At 43.9% G+C, this 20,906-nt stretch overlaps 1 protein-coding gene across 1 annotated transcript in view; it reads right to left on the reverse strand.

Annotated features, from left to right (window-relative positions):
- CXCL12 (C-X-C motif chemokine ligand 12) overlaps positions 1–850 on the reverse strand; it is a 15,255-nt gene extending 14,405 nt beyond the window's left edge. The window contains exon 1 of the mRNA XM_085324818.1: positions 654–850. Coding sequence (XP_085180944.1) covers positions 654–714 — 61 coding nt within the window. The 5' untranslated portion in view covers positions 715–850. The remainder of the gene's footprint in view (positions 1–653) is intronic.
- Between the last annotated feature and the right edge of the window lie 20,056 nt (positions 851–20,906).

Genomic DNA, 20,906 nt, shown 5'->3' on the forward strand with positions numbered 1-20,906 from the left:
GTGCCGGGGAGCGGGCGAGGGGAGCCGCCGCCAGCGGCAGCCCGCGCCGGCCGCCACCCCGCTTTTGCCCAGACCTCTCGCCAGTGCACCCSCAAACCTCGCAGGAGGTGCCGGGCGGAGCGGTGCGTTCCTGCTGAGCGACCGCTTTGGCTCAGCTTTGCCCTGATCGGGGCAAGATAGCTCACGAAAGAGGACAGCAAAAGAACCTAACAACCGCCTGTTTCTCATTTATTGTAGCTTTTCTTTCTTTCTTTCTTTCTTTCTTTTTGCTGGAGCAAGGGGAAATCAATATGCATATTTTGCAACCAAACCATCTCCCTGCGGACCGAGAGCTGTTGAAAGTCTTCCCCCAGCCGCTATCAATCTGGAGCAAGTTTGGCGAAGAGCATCGCTTCGACCAGCCTTCTTTCGGGAAAAAAACGAGCGAGCGAGCCCGCCTGCTTCGAGCTCGGCACAGCTATTTCTCGGAACTCGCACGGATTACGAACCGCAGCAAGAACCAGAGCCGGGAGAGCGGGCGAACGGCGGGGGAAGGGGGAGGCGGAGGCGAGATTCCCGCAGGGCTGCCGCTCCCGCTAGCAGCCCGCCCCGGCTCCGCGGCCCCGGAGAAGGCAGGGAGGGCAGCGCCGCCGCGCTCCCCGCCGCTCACTTACCCTCCGAGAGGCAGACAGCCGCCAGGGCGAAGGCGAGCAGCGCCAGGGCTCTCACGTCCATGCTGGGGCGGCTGGCGGCGCGGGGACGGACGGACGGACGGACGGACGGCGGGGACGGACGGCCGCGGCGCTCTGCTGCAGTCCCCTCCTCCCCTGCCTCTATAGAGGGGCCGGGATCGCTGGGGCTGGGGGAGGGGAGCCAGGGGGAGTAGCCAGCCTGTGATTTATTGCCCGTGGCATGTTATTACATCCTTCCTCTGTTAAAAAATGTTTGGAAAGGAACCAAAAAGAGCGAGGGCTCCTCTCTCCGCTCCGGCAGCCCGGCAGCGTCCCCCCGGCGGCGGCCGGGCGCTCCCCGCTCTGCCCCGGGCGCCCACGCAGGGCACCTGCCCTCTGCCCCGCGCGGCGGGGAGGMGGGTTCACGGTCACTTCATCAGCCCCAGTGTCTGGGGGGGAGAAGGGAAAAGGGAGACCTACGAGGAAGCTTTCTCCCCAAACCACGCCGAGTACCGTCGCTTCTGGGCTCCCCGACCCCACTGGTCTTGAACCAGAGCTGCCAACCTGGGGCAGATGCAGGGACAAATCCTGTGTTGTCTCAGCATTTACACCGGGAGGAGGAGGAAAAATCCCCTTCGCTCTCATGGGCGCCAATCTAGATTTACACTGTCACCATGGACATCAGCTGAGGGTCCTCATATGAAGCTCCTTTGCAGAAGTTTCTCGGGGTGTGTGTGTGTGTGGGGGGGGATTTTCGGGGAGGAGAGAGCAAGCGCAGGAGAGACAGCGGGAGGAAGGCTCTGCCTTTTTGCATCCATGAGCTTGGCTGGAAACACCACCTTTCCCCCCCCCCCCTTAGCTGAACCCACTTCTACATTTTCTGCCTCATTTCACCTCCTTTGTATTGCAGATGCCACTGGGCTCCCTGGCACCTTGGCTGAAACCCCCCAGAGCGCTGCAGAGCCTGGAGGTCCAAGGGGTGCCACTTACCCTGAGCTATTACAGCATTGTCAAGTGTAATTGACTTAAGCATGTCCTCGCTGTCTGCAGTCCAAGCCCWCGGGGCCCTGTTTGTTGCCATTCAATACTTTAAATAAACATCGGGGCTTTGATTGAATTCGGACCCCTCAGCTGCATTTAAAACAGGCGCCCTCCAGTGAGACTGGGACGGAGGGGGGCAGACTCGGTAAGGCGAACCTGGCTCTGGAAGTGTTTAAAGGACCGGCCCATGATGTGACCAAAGACAGCAGCAGCACCTGCTTAGACCCTGGCTAACTTCAACCTCATGATCTTTGGGTGAGAGAGACTGTGACAGGGGCCCAAATCCTGCACCCCTGCTAGCCCATGGCTGTTTCACTTGGAGGGCTTGTTTTTGACAGCTCAGGAAAATGCTCACACCAACATCAGGCCGTGAATTGACTCCGTCCCCAAGACTCAAGCCAGCAAAGCTCTGATTCTCACATCCCCCCCCAAATCTAATTATTTGTATTTGTCTCTGTTCACAAAGGGCCCCTGAATTTATGTACACTGATCTTGTTCTCCCCTTTTAACAAACACAATGTGCAGACGYCTCCATACATGAACTCAATGTACTGAAAAGTCCAATAATCACAACTACTGCTATGAGCTTTTCTACCACTCTTGTAATAACTGTGACATGCTTCAGGGCTGGGAGAAGTAGGTCTTGATCTCACTGCAAGCACTACTAGGAGCACTGCTGTCCCACCAGTGCTCCAGCTGATCCTCAGGAACGACCACACTGTGCTTACCCTAGAAGAATTATAGCGTATCTTTGCTGTTGCTGCTGGCACAGAGGAAAACAAACGGCCCGAGGGTCTGATCATAAAGACTGGATGGATTCAGGACGAGTCTGAGTTAAATCTGAGTGGTGCAGTCTCCCCATCTGCACCCTTAGACATGCAAACGTGCTGTATTGAGTAACTTAAGGGGAAAAACACGGTCGRACCCCAGGAAATGCCTGGACACTACAACCCACACAAGGTTGTAGTGCACAGACACAAATGTTCTCCTGGTATCTCTGCATAAATCAGTGAAAGTCAGCTTCAAACAGGCTCGCACTGTCCTCCGACGGGAGGATGCTCTGGTTGCCTGTGCCTGTCGCCTCGGCCAGAGCCGTCTCTGGCATGCGCTGTGCGGCAGCGATGTGCAGCCCGCTGCGACACGCAAAGTCTACCGGGGAGGAGGGAGTCCGAGCGGCAGGACAAGGGACGTCTCGCCGCGGCAGCTCCCGCGCCCAGCTGCCGAAAYGAGCCCTGGCTGCGCTGCCGCCGCTGCCGGCTCAGGCACGGGGCTGGCTGGGCACCGCCACTGCCAAACCSGGGTGCTGCGCGAAGCTGCTGGCTGGGAAACTTCGCTTCAGAGGAAAGGCGCCCCGCAGCGCTGCACCACCCCACACTGACAGCTAAGAGATGAAATACTTCTATTTCGTGTCTGCATGCGCGATCTGCTTGTTTCCTTCCTCTCCACACGCTTGCGCACCTATCCACACCACGCTTATAGGTATGTTTTCTATTACACAGACTTCTCAGGAATCAAAAATCAAAGCAAGCTTCAGGATTATTTTGCCAGGACAGTTTCATCGAATCAGTGYAGCCTGCTCCTCTCCCAGAATTTCCCTTGTGTGGGTGACCTGAAATACTGGGTTTTGTTTCCGTTCAGAGCCGTCCTAAAAGAGACATGAACAGCTCCAGYGCAGCAGGCATCTTCCCTCCACCCACGTGAAGATGGGAGCTTCACGAAACAACTGCGCTCATCTGAACAGCAAGCGGTTTTTATAAATCAGGGGATTTTTTTTTCCGTCGAGAAAAAAATGTTGCTTATGGTACAGTGATTCTGAGTTTGAGATTTAAACAGCAACAAAACAAAAATTCAAGGAAAACACCCTCAACGAGAGTCTTGTAGTTTGCCCCCCAAATACAGAATTATGAACTCAGGCAAATCTGAAYGAATTGTACACTTAAAGGACATCTGAATGACTTGGAAAGTGTTAAACTCCTTGAAAAGCTCGTTTTAGCTTTACGTTAACTCCCACAGAATTGACCTGCGCGCCTCCAAATGCTCAGAAAATCCATTCGGCACCCCCCAATGAAGTGAGTGGATGAATCCCCCCCTAAACACAACCAATTACAGCCACAGTTTCCTGATGGACAGTAAATTTAATCTTTTATCTGAACACTAAGAAAGGAGAGGAAAAATTCAGAAACTTTAAATAGACTTTTGGCTTCAACACAGCTTGAGAAAGTCCTTCAACAGAATAGTACGATATGTTAAATTTTTAGTGTATTTGAATCAAATTACATTTYGTGTCAAATGCAGAGATGGTAACAATTCTGTCGCTTAGAAGGTTAGACTGGCATAACCTAGCAATGAAACCATTGCTATCCAAAGTTGTTTAAAATCCCTGTAGATTTTGTCTAAAACAAGCAATTTCTGGCTGGTACAACACAATTCATTATTAATACGTATATATTCTTTTGAGTTAAGAATTACAACAAATCTTCTCAGGTTGGGAAAATAGGATCCCTGGTTGCACCTTGTTTCCACTAGTAATATTTGTCTGTGATATTTCCTAATATCTTCTGTAACTAGCTGCACTGTTTTTTGGACTGTCATAATGTTCAGGCAGAATCTATGTTTAAGTGCAGTTGAAATTCATAGTCTATATTAGCAACTTGGAGTAAAAAAACATTACAAACCAAGTGTTTTAATCCCAGAAAACTCAGAGATCTTAGAGATAAGGTTAAATAAATTTAGAACTCTATAGGTATTGGGGGGGGACTGCACAATTAAGACATCAAACTGACTTTATCTCTGCCTTGTTGTAACATCATTCCACAGCACTTACGATCATGACTACAGCAGTTTAATATCTCTGTCCTTAGTACAAACACATTTTTGAACGTTCTTTTTAAGGCATGTTTTTAAAGCACACTTAAAGTACTCTGTTCCATATACTATGATGCTATCACGGGAAAGAAATGAAAGAAGCTAGAAGGCTAACTATTAGAAGGCTAACTCAATATTGTGCAACTATTGCACGATATCCCTTATCCTTAGGGTGCGGAGTTAAGAGTGCTTGGAGATTTTGAGTGTTCCAATATCATTACATATTTATGTTCTTTTGTAATTTAACTGTAACTCTTTTATTTAAAAACAAAAACAAAAAAGGCATCCATATAGTGTCTTTCTCCCTTCAGTTATTCACTGTATGCCCTCAGTTCTGCCTTCATCTTACTGTCATTCCTGTTTTGCTTAGCATTTTTTCTTAATGGTAGTTTTATTTTTGTGACACTATTATATGAGCGATGTTTTTTTGACCAAGACTATTATCAAGTAAAAGCTTGAAGACTTTGTAGTCTTGCTGAGCATCCAACAAGCAAATAGAAAGGGAACAACCCTAGAAAGTTTTGGATCTTTCTTGACTCCCTTCTTTAGCCTTCTTGTTAGAAGTGCCAAGACTACTATTTTTCCTCCTTATTGTCATGTTTGGGTTAAAGTCCTCCTTTTACAAGCATACCAAACACAGCTTTCAATATTAAGTATTTGCAACTAAGCAATATAAATGAAGATAAGTGATTTGTTGGATTTGTCTGCTCTGTAGAAGAAAAAAAAGATCTCCCCAAATAACCAGGTTTCAGAAAGAGTTCCAAGAAATCTGTTCTCATTGCAGTAAAATAGCCTCAAATGTTCATGTGCACAGAGATATCCATAATGTATGTCGGCCCCAAAAGATTCCTTAGAGGGCAGAGGGAGAGATCAAATAGAGGTCAAGTGAGTAACTGTTTATAGATGGTTAACTAGAGTGACAGAGAACTGTGGTAGCTGCTTTTGTAACAGCATTTAAAGGTTTGAGCTGGCTTCCCTGGGAGCTCTGCATGTGATTTCAGTGGATATGAAATTGGCCCTTAAGGGCAGAATTTCTCTCTCATCTCCTCCCAGTAGAGCACATCCCAAGCTGATCTAACCTTTCATGAACAAACTCAAAACATGATAAATTTTGCTCAGTTTTAAGTTCTGTTACAAACACAGCTCTTGGCCTCACCATGAGGAGTTTCCAGAAAGCTTGAGGTAAAACACAGCCAAGTTTGGAGCGTTCCACCTCTTCCCCTGCATATGAAGCTGACGCTGTGGAGGGGATTTTATTCCATCCAAGAGCGTTTAAAACTGTGTGGCTTTGCTTGGGTTTCGCTTGGAGTTTTCAGGTTCACTGAGCTTGAAGGCCACGTAGAAGAACCTAGTTCTCAACAATAAAGATTCAAAAATCCCAGCAAAAAAGAGAAATCTGGGAGGCTTGGCCAGGGCCAAGCTCAGCTCTGTTTTTATGCTCTTTCCATGGGAAACTGATGCACAGAAGACCAGAGCACCAGAATAGCACAGAGTTGCACGTGACCAGAGAGCCAGGTTAAAATGGTCAGAGATCCTATGGCACCATCTCATTTCCTTCAGACTTTCCCTTATCTCCTCACTGCCTAGTCAAATATGCCTTGTCTGTCTCTTGGGATTTTTTAAAGATAGGCATGAACCTAAATAACCATGACCTAAGTGTCTATACACAGTGAGGATTTTCAGGCTCAAAAACAAACTTTCTAGCTGTCTTCTCCCTCAGTAAAATCTAGGGGCCTCAAGGTTTTGACTACATTGACAACTTGGGTGGCACAGTATGAACAGATCTACAAAGCAAAGCATTTAGTCCACACTACACGCATTTCAGGAGTTTACTTCAGTCTACCTGAAGCCTGGTCCCAGAGACTGAACACCTACTGGAGTACAAACACTCCTGGACTTCGTCTTTTGTTTCATCCAAAAGCAATCTACTTCACACATTCAGGGATGACTCTGTGACCAAAGTAAATAGCGATATGGCTTCAAGAAGTCTACCTCAAAATTACATTCCCCATCCCAGTTAAAATCCTAACGTAGATGCAAACTGAGTCCACAAAGACGAGCTCCGTAGCCTCTCTGCAGAACTACATGTACCAGCCTCAGGCAGCTTGGTCATGGTTAAGGTGAGGGAGAAACTAGCAGGCTGATTAATATGTATTATGGTGCCCTCTAGTGACTGGAGACTAGATGCTGTTTTAAAATCAAATCTCGTAAAGAATGTTTCTAGTATTTGGGAACAGTCCCAAGCATTTTTTTTTGAAAGTCTTTTTTTCTTTCTGAGAATATTTAGAAAATTTCTTAAAAATTGAATTTGAAATATTACTTTACAGTATTTAAAATAAGTTCATTATTTTTCAGTTGAGTTATGAAAAGGTCCTACTGACAAACAGATCCATAAATATAGGGTTTTTAAAAAGAGGAGTCCCCTGAATTATATTACATAAAATTCCAAACTAATCAGCACAAAAAAAGAGTTAAAAAGTGTATAGAYAGATAGATAGATAGATACAGATATTTTTAAATAAGAGGCCGTCAAGTTTTCCTTAAAGAAACAGCCAAGTCATAATGAAATAAGCTCTCGCACACAAAGTATGTTTTACACCACTCATGTAGTCCAAAGAAAGTGAAAGGCCACTGTGGCTGGACTAAAGAAATTTTCTTTCTGCTCTAATGCTAAAGACCTCTACTGCCCCAGCTGGAAATACTGTGTTCACGCTACCGATGATGCACGCCGGATACTTATTATCACAGGTCCTCAGAGAGACACCTAAAAAGAGAAATGAAACAATGTGCTTTGGCTTCTCTAGAAAGGAAGGAGAAAGGGCTTTCCCTACTGCACAGCATACAACCAGGAGCAGTTTGTGCTTCAGAGAGAGACGAGCTGCTGTGCCCTGTGGTGCAGCTCTGCCTGCTACAGGCTGGAGGTGGCTAGAAGTGATCTCCTCTGCCCTGTGCCRCGGCCTGCCCTTGCGTGGCACGGCGTGGTGTGGCACAGTGCTGCACAGTGGGGGTTGCAGGCAGCCAGGGGGGACCTGGGCCTCGCCTGACCTGGAGGCCACCCCAGAGCAACCCCAGTTGAAGGCTTTTGTCCAGCAGGAGGGAAATGATTATATCTGCAGCCCAGAGTGTGTACGCTGCACGGTAACAGAAAGGCATTAGCACCTGGGTAGTGTGTACACTAAATACCAGCAGGACTGAGGAGGCAGATAATGTAAATGAAATCTATTTTGCATTTGCAGCTTGGCTCTCCTGGCTACAGGCAGCTGTATTAATTGCACATTGAAGTGAGATCCAGCAAACAGCTTGTTTATGGTGATGGAAACATTTCATTTGCTGGAACTGTTCTGACATTCATCATCTAAAGTTGCCAGATGGTAAAAATGTTTAGTTTGCAATAAACAATCATTAACATCACTTAACATATGTGTCAGTCATACAGCAAGGACATGTGTCTTACAGGACTGAACCCAACTGGGGGGTGGGAGATTGTGACATGCCAAAACCTATCATTTTCTTAAGACATAACTCTTGTCTTACCCAGAGGCTTACCTGCTCATATAACTGTAGCTAATTGTATATATCAAAGTTTTCAAGCCAGCTCCTAAAACTTTGCCTCACTTAGAGAGAAATAATTCAGCCAGAAATAAGCCCCTAAAGTACACTGATGAGTGGTACCTCCACCCATGAATATTAGCAGAAATATCAGCTGCTTATTTCTATGGTTTTGAATAGGTCTAGTCTTGTGAGCTGTAGCTGCTCTTCCTAACTTCTGCTTCAGAATTTGGCCTTGAGTGTATATTTCAGGAGATCATGACCATGCATACTAAACTGCACAGTGAATGAAGCCAGTTGATACTGTTACAGTATCATTCATATTAATAGATCTCCAGCTGCTGCTAAAACTTCAAGCAGCCAAAAAGAAAATCAAAGGGTAATGCAGTTACAAGATCAGGAGAAGGACAGCAAAGCCATCTAGACAATTTTTCTCACAATGCAGTGTTCTTTCTGCCTGAYGACTTACTACCATTCTGTGCATCTATTCTTAAAAGTTCTTAGAAATTCAGCTTCTACCGCTTTCTTCAGGAGGCCTCTCTATAGTCCAATAGGTCTTACCATCAGAAGTCTTTTTTTCATCATGTGTCTCTTTAAATTCTTCTTGAGTTTATTAATTCTAGTTATACTCATTTAGTGTTTTACAATATTCCTCTCCATTTGACCCATACAGCTAAATGATAACAGGCTATGTTATTTCATTGTTCTGTATCATGAGTCCCCAAAATGTTTTTGTATCTCTATTCACAAATAGGGTCTGATATTTGCTGATATGGAGATGTTTATATATTTTTAATCATTCATGGCTTTGTTAGCTCACGAAAAGCAATTTAGTGTGCTATTTTTAAATTTGCAAAGAGCACACAGGTAAAGGACTCATTCAGAGAGATTTTACGTTCAGAAGTTTAGCCATTATTTTAATTAAAAAGACCAGGACACAGTCACGCAAATGGTGAACACTTAAAGAGCAAGGAGGGTGTGAGAAGCGCTTGTAATCTCAATTTTAGGGGTTGCAGTCAATTCAAAATTTCTGACCTCAGAAAAAAGCAGTATGTTCATAACCACATGAGTGCAGTAACTGGATCCTCAAACTTGTTTTGTTTAGTAGAACATGCTGAGATCTAAACAACATGGCAAACTAGAAGAAAATTTGTGAGGTAGTTTTGCATTTCTCCACATCTACAATGATTTAAGGAAAGAGATATAGCTCAGAGTGCTTGTATGTATACCCCTGTACTTTCTTTCTCACAAGAAATACGAAAGTTATCTTGTTTCATGATATAAACATTAAGTTAAGCTCTAAGAACATCAGCTTCCCCAAAGGAAATAAACTAGGTGTTTAAATTTGGCGTAGTCGCTCCCTTCACACATGCACACTATCAGCTCCCCAGCATCAGTACCACAATTGACTTGTAACTATTTCTGGTGTGTGTTAATTTAGCACGTACGCGTAGCTCTGACTGCATATTCCAGGCTCAGGGCCCAATCCTTGGCCTAGCTCCAGCTCTGCAGAACAAACGCAGCACAGAGATGCTGACATTTGCTCGAGCTCTGCAGCTGCAAATCCCCCATGTGCTGTGAAGTGCCCAACTCAAGCTCAGCTGGTGCGTTAGCTCTCATCCTACCCTGGTGCAGATCCCAGCATGATGTGTGTTTTGAAGTGGGACTGCTGTTTGACCCAGGCTTGCTATGTTATAGCCAATAAAGGCTTGGGAAGGGGTATATGTCGTCCACAGAGTAGAGTTACCTGACATGCACTACAACAGCTGWAGAAGCAAAGAACCCAGAGGAAGGTGCATAAGAGCAGTATAAAGGCCATACTGTTTCACATCAAAGGTCTGCATAGGCCAGAGTGCTGTCTCCAGCAATGGTCAGTAGCAGATACTGAAGGGTGGAGGGCAAACAGCAAGCACAGTTGATACTTCCTGCAGCATGCCCTCTCGGCACATGGCCAAGAGTCTGGGCTGGGCTCCAGCAAGGATGTGGAGCCCCTAACTTCCCGTTGATTTCAGCAGTTCCAAGAGGGTCTTACATCGTTTGATTTCAGTGAGGAATCAGAAATGTCAGTAGAAATAAAGAACCGTTGGATATGAATGTTCTTTGTTAACTGTTTTTCACCACTGTTGTTGAACAAACAAAATACAGCTTCATTTTTCACCCTAGTTTGTAAATAGCTTTCTCTAGCTCCTACAATAACTGAAAAGCTGCAGAAGGAATTTATGGGAATAGTAAATGYCTGCCCTGAAGATAAAGTCAAGAACACCTGGGAACAAGAGCAATATTGTTCCCTGCTTTTCCTGATGGTAGGAGCTGACTGCAGTATCCCTAAGCAACAAAATACCTGTCAATAACCTCATGGAGAAAGGTAAAATGGTAGTGTTGCCAGGACAGAAAGCCAGGGAATTCAGAGCAAAAAGGGGCTTTATGATAGGTTTGCATGATTTGTCCTTGAATGCTAAATCCAGCAGTTTATAATGGCATTTCTTCCTATGTSCAGCTTGCAGACTACACCTAACCAGATTTTCCTGTAAGGAAGAACACACTGAACTTCTGCAGTGTGCCCATGTAAGGACACAAATGCTATTTCCCTGCAATCCTCTTTCCCAAAACAACAACACTGCAAATGTCCCCTGCTCCTGTAACTGGGGGAAGGAGGGGAAGGAACGTGTCTGAACCAGTCCTTTCTGTGCATGAACGGCCAGTATCTGATGTGCTGGCTTGTAAAAGACACAGGAAGGTTCTCCCTGGATTTACAGCCTCGTTGGTTCCATGGGGGCTGTACCTTTGTCTTTTAYATTTCTTGGATGTGTTGCATACGCTCTCAAACAGGAGATCTGATATAGAAACAGTGAAACAAAAGCCTTTCAGATCTCTCACACAAGGCAGCTTTTTTCGCCCAAGCAGACACYCTGACCAGGTGGACTGCCTGCAGCTGGGATGCAGGAGCAAGAGTAAGTTGTTAATGGTCATAAAATCCCTTAGGCCCAACTTTTATTTGTGAAGAAAACAGGTGGTAGATGCTTCTCTACACCCTTCCTGACAAGTGCCAGTGAAAGCAAACCTGCTTGAGACTTGCCTACACTACTGGGGAAAAAGAAATCAGCTAGGCTGGCTATATAAAATATGCCTTTACATACACATTGCTGCAGGGTTATTTATAGGACTGTCTTAACACCTCACAGAYCTTAAGAAATGGGGTCAGCTCCCTAAATGCAGACATCTAGTCACTGTAGGTCTGTGGGTTACTTGCCTGGCCTCCAGCTGCCATCTCAGAAAGACGTAGGTCTCTTTTAAGACTCCTATCAATACCTCGCAGGGAGACTGGATATCTGAGCTGTTCCAAATGGCTCTAGGTGCCCATATTTAGGAACCTGAATCTCACTCAGAAGATTCTGTTCTGGCTTCTTATTCTTACTTTAAAGATAGGARGAACTGAGGCAGCACGTCATTCTGGACAGTGGCTGCAAGAGCGTCCTCTCATTCTGGGTGAAGCAGTGGCTGGGAGTTCAAACCTCACTTGCTAAGGATGCTTAGTGCTGCTAGCTTCAGCTGACCTCAGTTTCTGATACAAGTGTTCYGGCCATTGGAAAATAGCTGCTGAAGAAGCGCTATGGCACTAATAGTAATTTGTGGATCTGGGGATTACACAGAAAGTCTGTATTGAAGACAAAGCTAAAACTGGGCTCTCAAGCAGTGCAGTTCACTGCCATAGTTACAGTGATCYTCAGCTACAAAGGTTATTTGTAAAAGCTGAGGGACTCGCAGACAGTGCCAGAGATTATTAATAATCTGTCTTCCATTTACATACTCCAAGTCATGGAACTGACTTCAGTTCCCCCCCACACACACCTTGCGACACAGGYCAAACACAGCACACACATGCACTTGCACATCGCACTCTCGCACTGGACATGTCTGTGCTTCATGTAACCCCCAGGAACACATGCACCCTTATACACACAGCGCAGCAAACAGCATTTAATTGTCATGAACCTTCAACTCTGCCCAAGCCCAACTTCATTTTAGTTCCATGCATGGGGTAAGTAGGGGGTGTTGCAATGATTTACACAGCTTTCATCCAATGGCCTGGAGAAATATCTTGGATGTCTATGGGGCTGGCTGCTACAGTTTCTGGCACATACATATGCAAAGGCAGCAGCAACATAAACAAAAGCAGCTGAAGTGCATGGCACAGTATTTGCCATTCTGATTGACACAATGACAGTTGCAGCAGAGCATCAACTGAGAAAATGAAGAAATATACGACTGATATTTGCTGCCCCTGCTCCGCCACATGGGGCCTCAAGAGGAAATTGCTGGGAAGAGATCAGCACTCAAAAGCAGCAAGCACAGTTCCAGGCATGGAGAGTTCAAGGCTATCAGATCCTTGGTGGCCTGGGACTGCTGCCTCTAGAAGGGTCAATACAGAAAGGATTAACTCACTGGCGAAGGGCCCAGTGAGTGTGGGGCTTCCTTCCAAAACCTCCCAGCCTGAAGGGCTTTATTCAGCCCTAACTCCAGATGCTGCAGAGCAAGAGGAACAGGAATTTCCCAAACATTTACTCTATCAAGATTGTAAGTCTGGAAGAGAGAGGGGGAGAGTCTCACTCATCAGGAGAAACAGCACAGAACAACAAGGTAGGGGGCTGCTGTGCAGCGGGGGTATGGACAGCTGGGCAAGAGCTACCTTGGTACCCACACTGAGACCTGACTCAGAAATGTTGGCCTCCCTTTCCACTACCAGAGAACCCAGAGAYTGCTTAGGACGTGCGCAGCAGCTAGCCTCTTTTTCTGGTCTCCTTCATTTCTCTGTCAGTTTCTCATCCTCTTTCCCACCCCTTCATCTACTTCACTCATTTACACTCTGCTGTTTTCTGCCTTTCTTCCTTTTTTTTTGTCCCTTCACTTCTCTATTTCTCCCTACTTTTTCATCCTTCTCTCTCTGCATTGTTCCACTCTGTCTCTGCCTTTCCTCTTTTTCATCTGTAGCCTAACTTAGCCCATTTTACCATTCTGTATCTCTTACAGCTCTTCTGGGCCTTCTCTTTCTCTGAATCACATCCCAGATGCTCCCCTTCATTGGAAGCACCTCCTAGAAGAGCGTGTCCTGTATGGCCTGTTAGACATGTGCATGCATTGATGATGTTCCTGGACACACCAAACCTGCACCCTTACAAGATGCTGCCCATGATATCCCATGAGGTCCTGAGCAATGGCCCTGTATTCAGAAAGGAGGACTCAGAAATCTCTTTCCCCCAAAGAGGGGGTGGTTTTATCATCTGATCTGTGGGAGTATCTGTCCTATCAGACAGTTCTTTCGGCATCCCTGTGTGACCTCCAGATCATATTAGTTCCTTTCTTGCATTTTCTCAGAAACCATATAATTTATAGTTCAGATATTCTCAGATGAGCTGGCACTTGAATAGCAATACAGCTGTGAGTTAAAAAGTACATCAGGGTTTGTGGAATCCAAGGTAACACAGTATAGGGAGAGAACTCTTGGGCTGAGTCCAGCCCCTGCAGTCACACAATCCCTCTGATTCTACACCTCAGTCTTCCAGTCCTGCTGGCAGACCCTTCCAGAGCCAGGCTTCTTGCACAGTTATGGACTTTCTCTTAATTTGCTGCCTCAATTTATTCTTCCATTTATCTCCATTTGTTCTTGCATGATACATTCTATGGCAGAAAAAATTCCTTCTCCTTCATTTAAAGACCAATCTTTTAGCTAGCCTTTTGGGGAGTTTTTGCAGAGTTAGCAATTACAAACTTATTAGTGTTTGTATGTCCAATTTTCTGTACAAAYAGTACAGAAAATTGTTAATACAGAAATTAGCTAAGGGTTAGTACAGAAATTAGTGCAGAAATTACAAGATAGACTATTAGCTATGGCCCTATCATGCAATCTTGGTTGTCATCCTTCATCATATTTCCACATGAATGGGCTTATCTAGCTGGTGCCATTGAACTCTGGAAGGTTACACTTCATTTAGATGGACTGAGTAAATTCTCAGCTCCACTGATACTCCATCTTCTAACAGCAGGGCTAAAAGGGCACAGGAATGTTTATGCTGGTTTCAGAATCAGTCATAATGTAGGGTTTTGTCTGAGTGGAAGTGCAGAATTGGAGCAGCTGGCAAAATTCAGGAAAACTAYAGAATTCCTTTCAGATCAAAGGGACACTTTTTTCTTCATTCTCACAACTGATATTAAGGAACTGTGTGTTCCTCAACAAAAAAAGTCATGGTTTCCTCCCTCATCTCTTCTTTTTTTATTGGAGTTGAATGAAAATTTCTCATCAAAGCTATTCCATTCAGGGACTTGATGAACAGAAATAAAGGTCTTAGTGTCCTTGGAAACATTAAATTTTTCACTGAGTAAACAAACCAAATTATTTTTAGATAAAAACAGTGGAGTCAGGGGAGAAGACAGGGAGGATATTAGGTCACAGTGGAAAGGCAGTACTTTTTGTGTCAAAATGGAATTTTTTTTGTCTAATTTCAATGAACTATAAGAGCTCATCAAATGCTCCTTAATTTCAACTTTTGAAAATCTCTAGCTTCCACCCAGAAAAGCATTGAAAAATAACAATTAGTCTCTGTTTGAGAGTTCGTTGATTCCACTGCTGTTATTAATAAAACAGTTTTCTGAGTGGGACTTACCTCTGAATTTGAAGTTGTAAGATATGCTTTTACCTATGTTGCAGAATTGATTTTTTTTCAAGAATTTCCAATTTGATCCCAATTCTTGACATCCTATGGCACTCTGGGAAATTGTTAGCTGGCTATGTGCTCATTTCCCATCATACTGGGCATATATCATATTAGGAGAAAGCTCCCTTCTCTTCAAATAGCTCCCAGTCCAAGTTGAAGCCTCTTSTTGTGGAAGGCTGGCAGCAGAATACTACATCTAGAAGTTGAGAGGCAGTGTGACACATAAACCTTACTTCTTCATCAAGGAATACAAAATTTCTCTTGTGTCTGGATAACCTTATTTCAGAAACAAGAGGCCTTGATCCTTATGCCATAAGCATAGACAGAAGCGTCCCCAGAGCAGAACAAGACTGTTGCTGTGAATGTTGCAGCRCAGGAAAGGCTCAGCAGTTCCAGCACTGAGAAGGTGCTTGAATCTGCCTAAGAAATTCTGACACCAGTAGCTGGCAGTACTCATCTTCAGACTCCCAGATGCTGCAGACATAGATACAGAAACATGCCATAGGCTGCAGAAACACAGATAAATGAAAGCTGTGTATTATTAAAAAGGTCATCCAGGATATGAGGGCCACTAAATCCCTGTAACTTGAATAAGAATTGTAGGTCACCTTCCACCTTGGAGTCAGTTTGATTTGGACAGTGAAGATCAGAATAACCCAGAGAGCAAAGCCAGGTAAGTCTGTAGGGAAACGTAATGACTTTCATTAGACCAACTGGTAGAGTTGACAAACACGGACAAGCTTTCTGGCAGACAAGCTCTCTTCAGGTCTTAACAAAAGGGGCAGTAGTACATATATTAATATAATCTTTTCCTTAAGCGTTGAGGAGGTCTTTGAAGAAATGTGTCATTGTCTTTCATGCTGGGGCTTTTTTTTTTTTTTTTTTTTTTTTTTTTTTTTTTTTTTTTNTTTAATAGCGTACATAAGAATTGATGAAGGCTAGGCAAACACCCTTATCTGTCTTCAGCTTTTGAGGCAAAACTTCTTGTGAAGGACTCACCTTTGATGTGGGCCTGAGATTCCTAAGTAAAGAGGTTTCCCTCACACTGTTTATAAGCACTTTTGTTTTAAGCTTGGTGTGTATGATATTAAATTAAACAAGCATATCCAGATTCTGTATAACTGTTTTTTGCCCCTTAGAAGACATATCAAAAGCAAGYCACTGTTGGAAAGCAGGTGACAAAAGCCGTCCAGACGAATCTGTTAGGAGGTTTAAGATAGGTCAGCCCAAGGAATCACACTGTGTAGGGGTTTGAGACAAAAGACCATGCAGGGAAGGGACTCTCGAAGGAGAGTCACTTCAATGTCAGGATTCTGTCCTTCACATGAGCTAGTGATGAATTTTGCACTGCTGAGTTATGCTGTCCTATGTGACTRTAGCTATGTTTATTTTGAAATCTTTCTGTGGTGGAGGGAATTTATGGGCCAGCAATATTTCTACTTTATGGCACTTCCTTCTTTCACATTCCTTCATCTGGTCATTTACACGGGCTGGGCCTGCAAGGAGAGGTCAGGGGGGCACCCAAGCAGTATCTAGAGGCTCAGAATGGAAACATGTTTTCTCACGCAAAAATAAATAATGAAGAAATATTTCCATTGCAGAAAAGGAATAGAGGCTGGGATCACAGCAGAAACCAATCAGAGAACAACAGGGTACCCAGTCAAGGCAATTAACAGCATTTAACAACAGGCAAACACTGTACATAACGTATCTATTCTAGTGACTCTAACTTTGGCCTTCAGGTATTTTAAGTTTGTTATTGCTTTAAATAGACAGCAGCTGAAATACAAAATATACATGCAGTTGTATCTGAATCTGAATGAACAACCAGGAAAGAATCCKAGCTGCAGGCATATACATCCTCTGAACAGCATCTGAGCATAAAATGGCATCTCCGTTCGGATCACACCTAAGGATTTTTGCATTTGTAGGAGCAACAGGCAAAAAATAAGTTCTCCATATTGATTGCTGCCCTTTTCAGGAGCTGAATGAGCATCCCAGCTGAGAATATTCCTCAGCTAGAGCTTCCTAAAATCTAGATCTCGTTCAATTTCCTTATTTAAAAGTCTGCAGCAAAATGAGAAGGATCTATGAATTTTAAGCATACAAACCCTCAAGAAATCCCATCAAAAGATCAAAGAACCACCGAAGCCTAAGGGATCTACAAGATCAGCACAGTCTTATTAATATGTCAGAGCATCCAAAAGAGCAATGTACTAGCATCATATCCAAGTTTTTTCATTCTGCAGTTCTTCAGACTAAGCTCCTATTTCCAGCTGGGTTTGCCAGGTCCCCTAGAGTGGTATAAATCTAGGGGAAGCTCTATCACCATACCTCTTAACCATCAGAAAATACTGAGCACAACTGGTGTTATTTGGTTGTGTATGTTAGCAGATACRTATCTGATCTTCAGTACAGAAGACTTTCCTTCTCCATGTGTATGCACAGTGCTACCTGCAATGGAGTGTCTCAGACACTTTTACATTCTCCACCTTTATTACAARTCCTGTTGGTCTTGCTTCTGCCTTTCCACCCCAAGATGGAGTGGAAAGATGGTATTTCTGCTTTAGATTAAACAGAAGTTCCCATACAGGCAGTGTTAAGTATTCCTCAATAACAAACAACACCTTAGAAAGGAACAAAACATTGATTTTCTGAGGTTACGGGCTACATCATGTGGTTTAAATCAGATCCTGGTCCATGACAGTGAYAAAAAGGAGAACTCTGCTTAATGGTAGCGAGGAGAGCACATCTTTCTTCTTTAATCACATACAGATTTCCAGTGGGTAGGGGCTAGGCTGCCTGTTTGTCCTTCTCTATGTAAACCATAAACACACACTCAGATACACAGAGCTGGTCCACACTAATCATCTATCAGGAGTTCCAAATTCCTTCACTGCAATCCAAAGACCTTCTTTATTATCACATTGTTTCTTAAAAATGTATACAAACTAAGTTCTGTTCTCATCCTATTCTCATCTTTTCCCAAGTAACTGCTCTGAAAAACTCTGGTTCCCAAGGAAGCTGGCTTTTGAGGCTCCATGTAGACATTGTCCTCTGGATAAGGACAGCAGTGTAACTTGCAGAGATTGCAGCATTCAGTGGGTATGATTCTGAGCCCCCGCCAAAAGGGCAAAGATTATTTTATGCCCCTACAAGGTCAGATGCTGGATTTCTATGTAAGAATGAGTAACACTATGCACTCAGCGGCTTTTTGACAGCAAGTGTCAAACCTGAATCCCCATTCTAAAAACAGGTATCATCTGGCTGAGCTAAATGATCTATGTCTCAAGTAGGCATTTTGTGACATAGGGGGGGTTGACCATACTGGGGGGGGGTGGACAGGCCCCTACCCTAAGAGGCCCATGGAAGAGTTACCCCATCATTCAGATCACTCTCATTACACACAAAATCACACAGAAAAACTCCTAGCAGAGGGATTTTTTTTTTTGAGAATAGTACAGTATAAGTTGGCATCAGTAAACCTCAGTAGAAAAAGTTACAATGGTTTAACAAATTCTTACTCCATGGCTCTGTACTGCTACCTTTGCCAGATGGGACACCTCCTACTACTCAATTGCCAGAACAGCCCATGTAGATCCTCCTCMTCAATTCCAGTGCAAAACCAGCCAGGTTCACTTACACCATTTACAAGTAGCAGCTTGGCATTGTAGTGAAAGACAGGAAGAGCACTCATCTAAATCAGTTTCACAGTTGCTCTGTGGTGAGTAATCTCTTGTCACAGAAAAAGGTTCAATGACAAATAATCAGACCAACAGTGATACCTTAAACTGCCATGTCGTTTTAAGAGCAGTGTCAAAATTAGGTGCCCCTTTCTTAGTGACTCTCATGAGGAGTTGGACACTTCACAGATATTTGTGGTTTTGAAGAAAGAATCCAAATATTGGTTATTTAGGTCTTGCCTGAAAAAACCTTCCAAAGTTTATTTTGGCAAAGCCAATCCTACCAGGAAGACTCAGAGAAAGCCTTTAAAAATCCATTTATTATTGGATGTAACTCAGACATGACATTTATAATGTCATCAGAGCAGGACTGCTGTCGTGAACAAGAGCGTGGGACCAGGATTGGGTCCAGTTTTTACATTTCTTAGGCATCCTTTGCTAAATGTTATTTTACATAAAGAAGCATTTGTTTTGGGTCCAGATGTTCAAGTAACCTCCTGTCATATTTYGTCTGCATCCCAGCTCTCCCAGCTCTGATAAGTATTGAAAGGAAAAAGTGGAATGATTTATTTTGATCTCACTTCCATTTTTCCCTCCACTGTCTCCCCTCTTAATTTACGTAAGTATTTTAGAGCAGAGCTAAAGCGCGGTGGGTACAATTCTGCACTTCTCACACCAGTGTAAATCCAGAAGACAGGGGCATTCACTCTGAGTTGACCTTAGACAATTATTTGCAGAGTTATTTGGAATGAACAGTTGTGATCCAAGAAATCAGCCCTGGGCAGGCACTTGTTCAGAGAGAACATCTGCTATGAAATACACATTGAAATTGTCACTAGTCCTTACAGATGGGCATTGTGCTGAGGCTAATAACTGTGAAATGCAGACTTACACTGTATCTAAGGCCTAAGCAGCCCTTTGCAGTTACTACAGCATGTTTAGTGCTGACACCTCTTTATTTACTCGCAGGGTGCTGCAAAGGCAGCCTTGACCTGGAAGGCTTGAGGCCTCTGCATCAACACCAGCTTCAATTACATGATTGTAATTACTCCTCTTATAGACTGTGATCATAATCAACTGTATAAGTAACCTGATTTGGTCAATAATGACCCTGGTGATGGCAATATGCTCCTTATGAGTGTCAGAATAGCTGTGTGCACTACAGACATCATTCCCTTCCACTTCCTAAGAAATTCTTTTCTACTCCAGGGCTTGCCTGTACCAGAATTTTTCATGGCTGATGTAGACAGAGCATCCTCTGTCTGAGGACACAGAACCATTCTCAATAGCTGGAAGTCAGCTAAAAATTAATGTCAATAAGGACTGTGTGGGTACCTAAATGAATCCAGAGTTTGCACCAGCTTCCAAAGTTCAGGTATTTATCTAATGCTTCTGAGGAGATTAAGAAGCTTCTGGAGGCATTTAAGGACTCCTGGTACCAGCATTCAATTCTGTAAGTACTTTGCATGCAGAATTGTACTTGGAGCCAGTGGGATGTCCCAACATAAGAAAAAATGAGATTTGAATGTCAAATGTATAAAAACTATCCAAGAACCATACAGGGAAAAAAACAAAGCAAAACAAACGAAACCCCAAAACTGACTGTCCAAGAAATCCAGAATGACAAAAACCTTCTGCTTCCAGCTTCACTCTGGCTCAGCAGAAATGGGCAGCAGATCCAAGGCTGTGGGGCTAGTAACATATCCTTTACACTGCAAGAGAAAATTCATGGAGCACTTTGTCGGAAAGAAATCATTAACACAGGAAACAAGAATTAATGGAGACCACAGTAATTCTTGCTACAAATGGGATGAACCCGATTTCCCTCCCAGCTGCATCACTGGAAATCTACCAGGGGAAGTTTTTTGGACACAAAGATTCTCAGGAGCCTGGTGCACAAACCTTGTCACAAAGATTACAGGAAATCGTCTGCAATGTAGCGTTAAAATTTTTTACAGGAGACATGAAAATTTCTGTGCCTGGTCCAGAACAGAATCCCCTGATGCTCTGCTATCCTATTCCTCTCCAGGCATAGCTCCTGGACCAGTCCTAAAACAGCCAACAACCCAAGGTGATATCACTTGTTAAATATGAAGTTTGGGATTGAAATGCCTTGTTCTTTCTCATTTTGCTTGCCAGCACTATCCCCAAGCTCTATTCAGGGCCTCTTATTTTCCTGAGAACTAAATTTAACTGAAATAGTAATAAAGATACTTTGCATGCTCATGTGACACTAAGGAAAAAGAATTAGTGGGCAAATTATTGACATATGGAATAATCGCTCTTCAGACTTTCCATAATAGTATGACTATTAAACTAAAAGATTATTAATAATATGCTATTTAGCCTGTTTTCTCAATGGTGGAGAAAGAACTGAGAATGTAAGGATGACTGAGGAGAAGAAGCTG

The sequence above is a fragment of the Rhea americana genome, unplaced genomic scaffold (genome assembly GCF_003343005.1).
Source record: "Rhea americana isolate MKP2758 unplaced genomic scaffold, rheAme1 scaffold_93, whole genome shotgun sequence".
NCBI classification, from domain to species: domain Eukaryota; kingdom Metazoa; phylum Chordata; class Aves; order Rheiformes; family Rheidae; genus Rhea; species Rhea americana.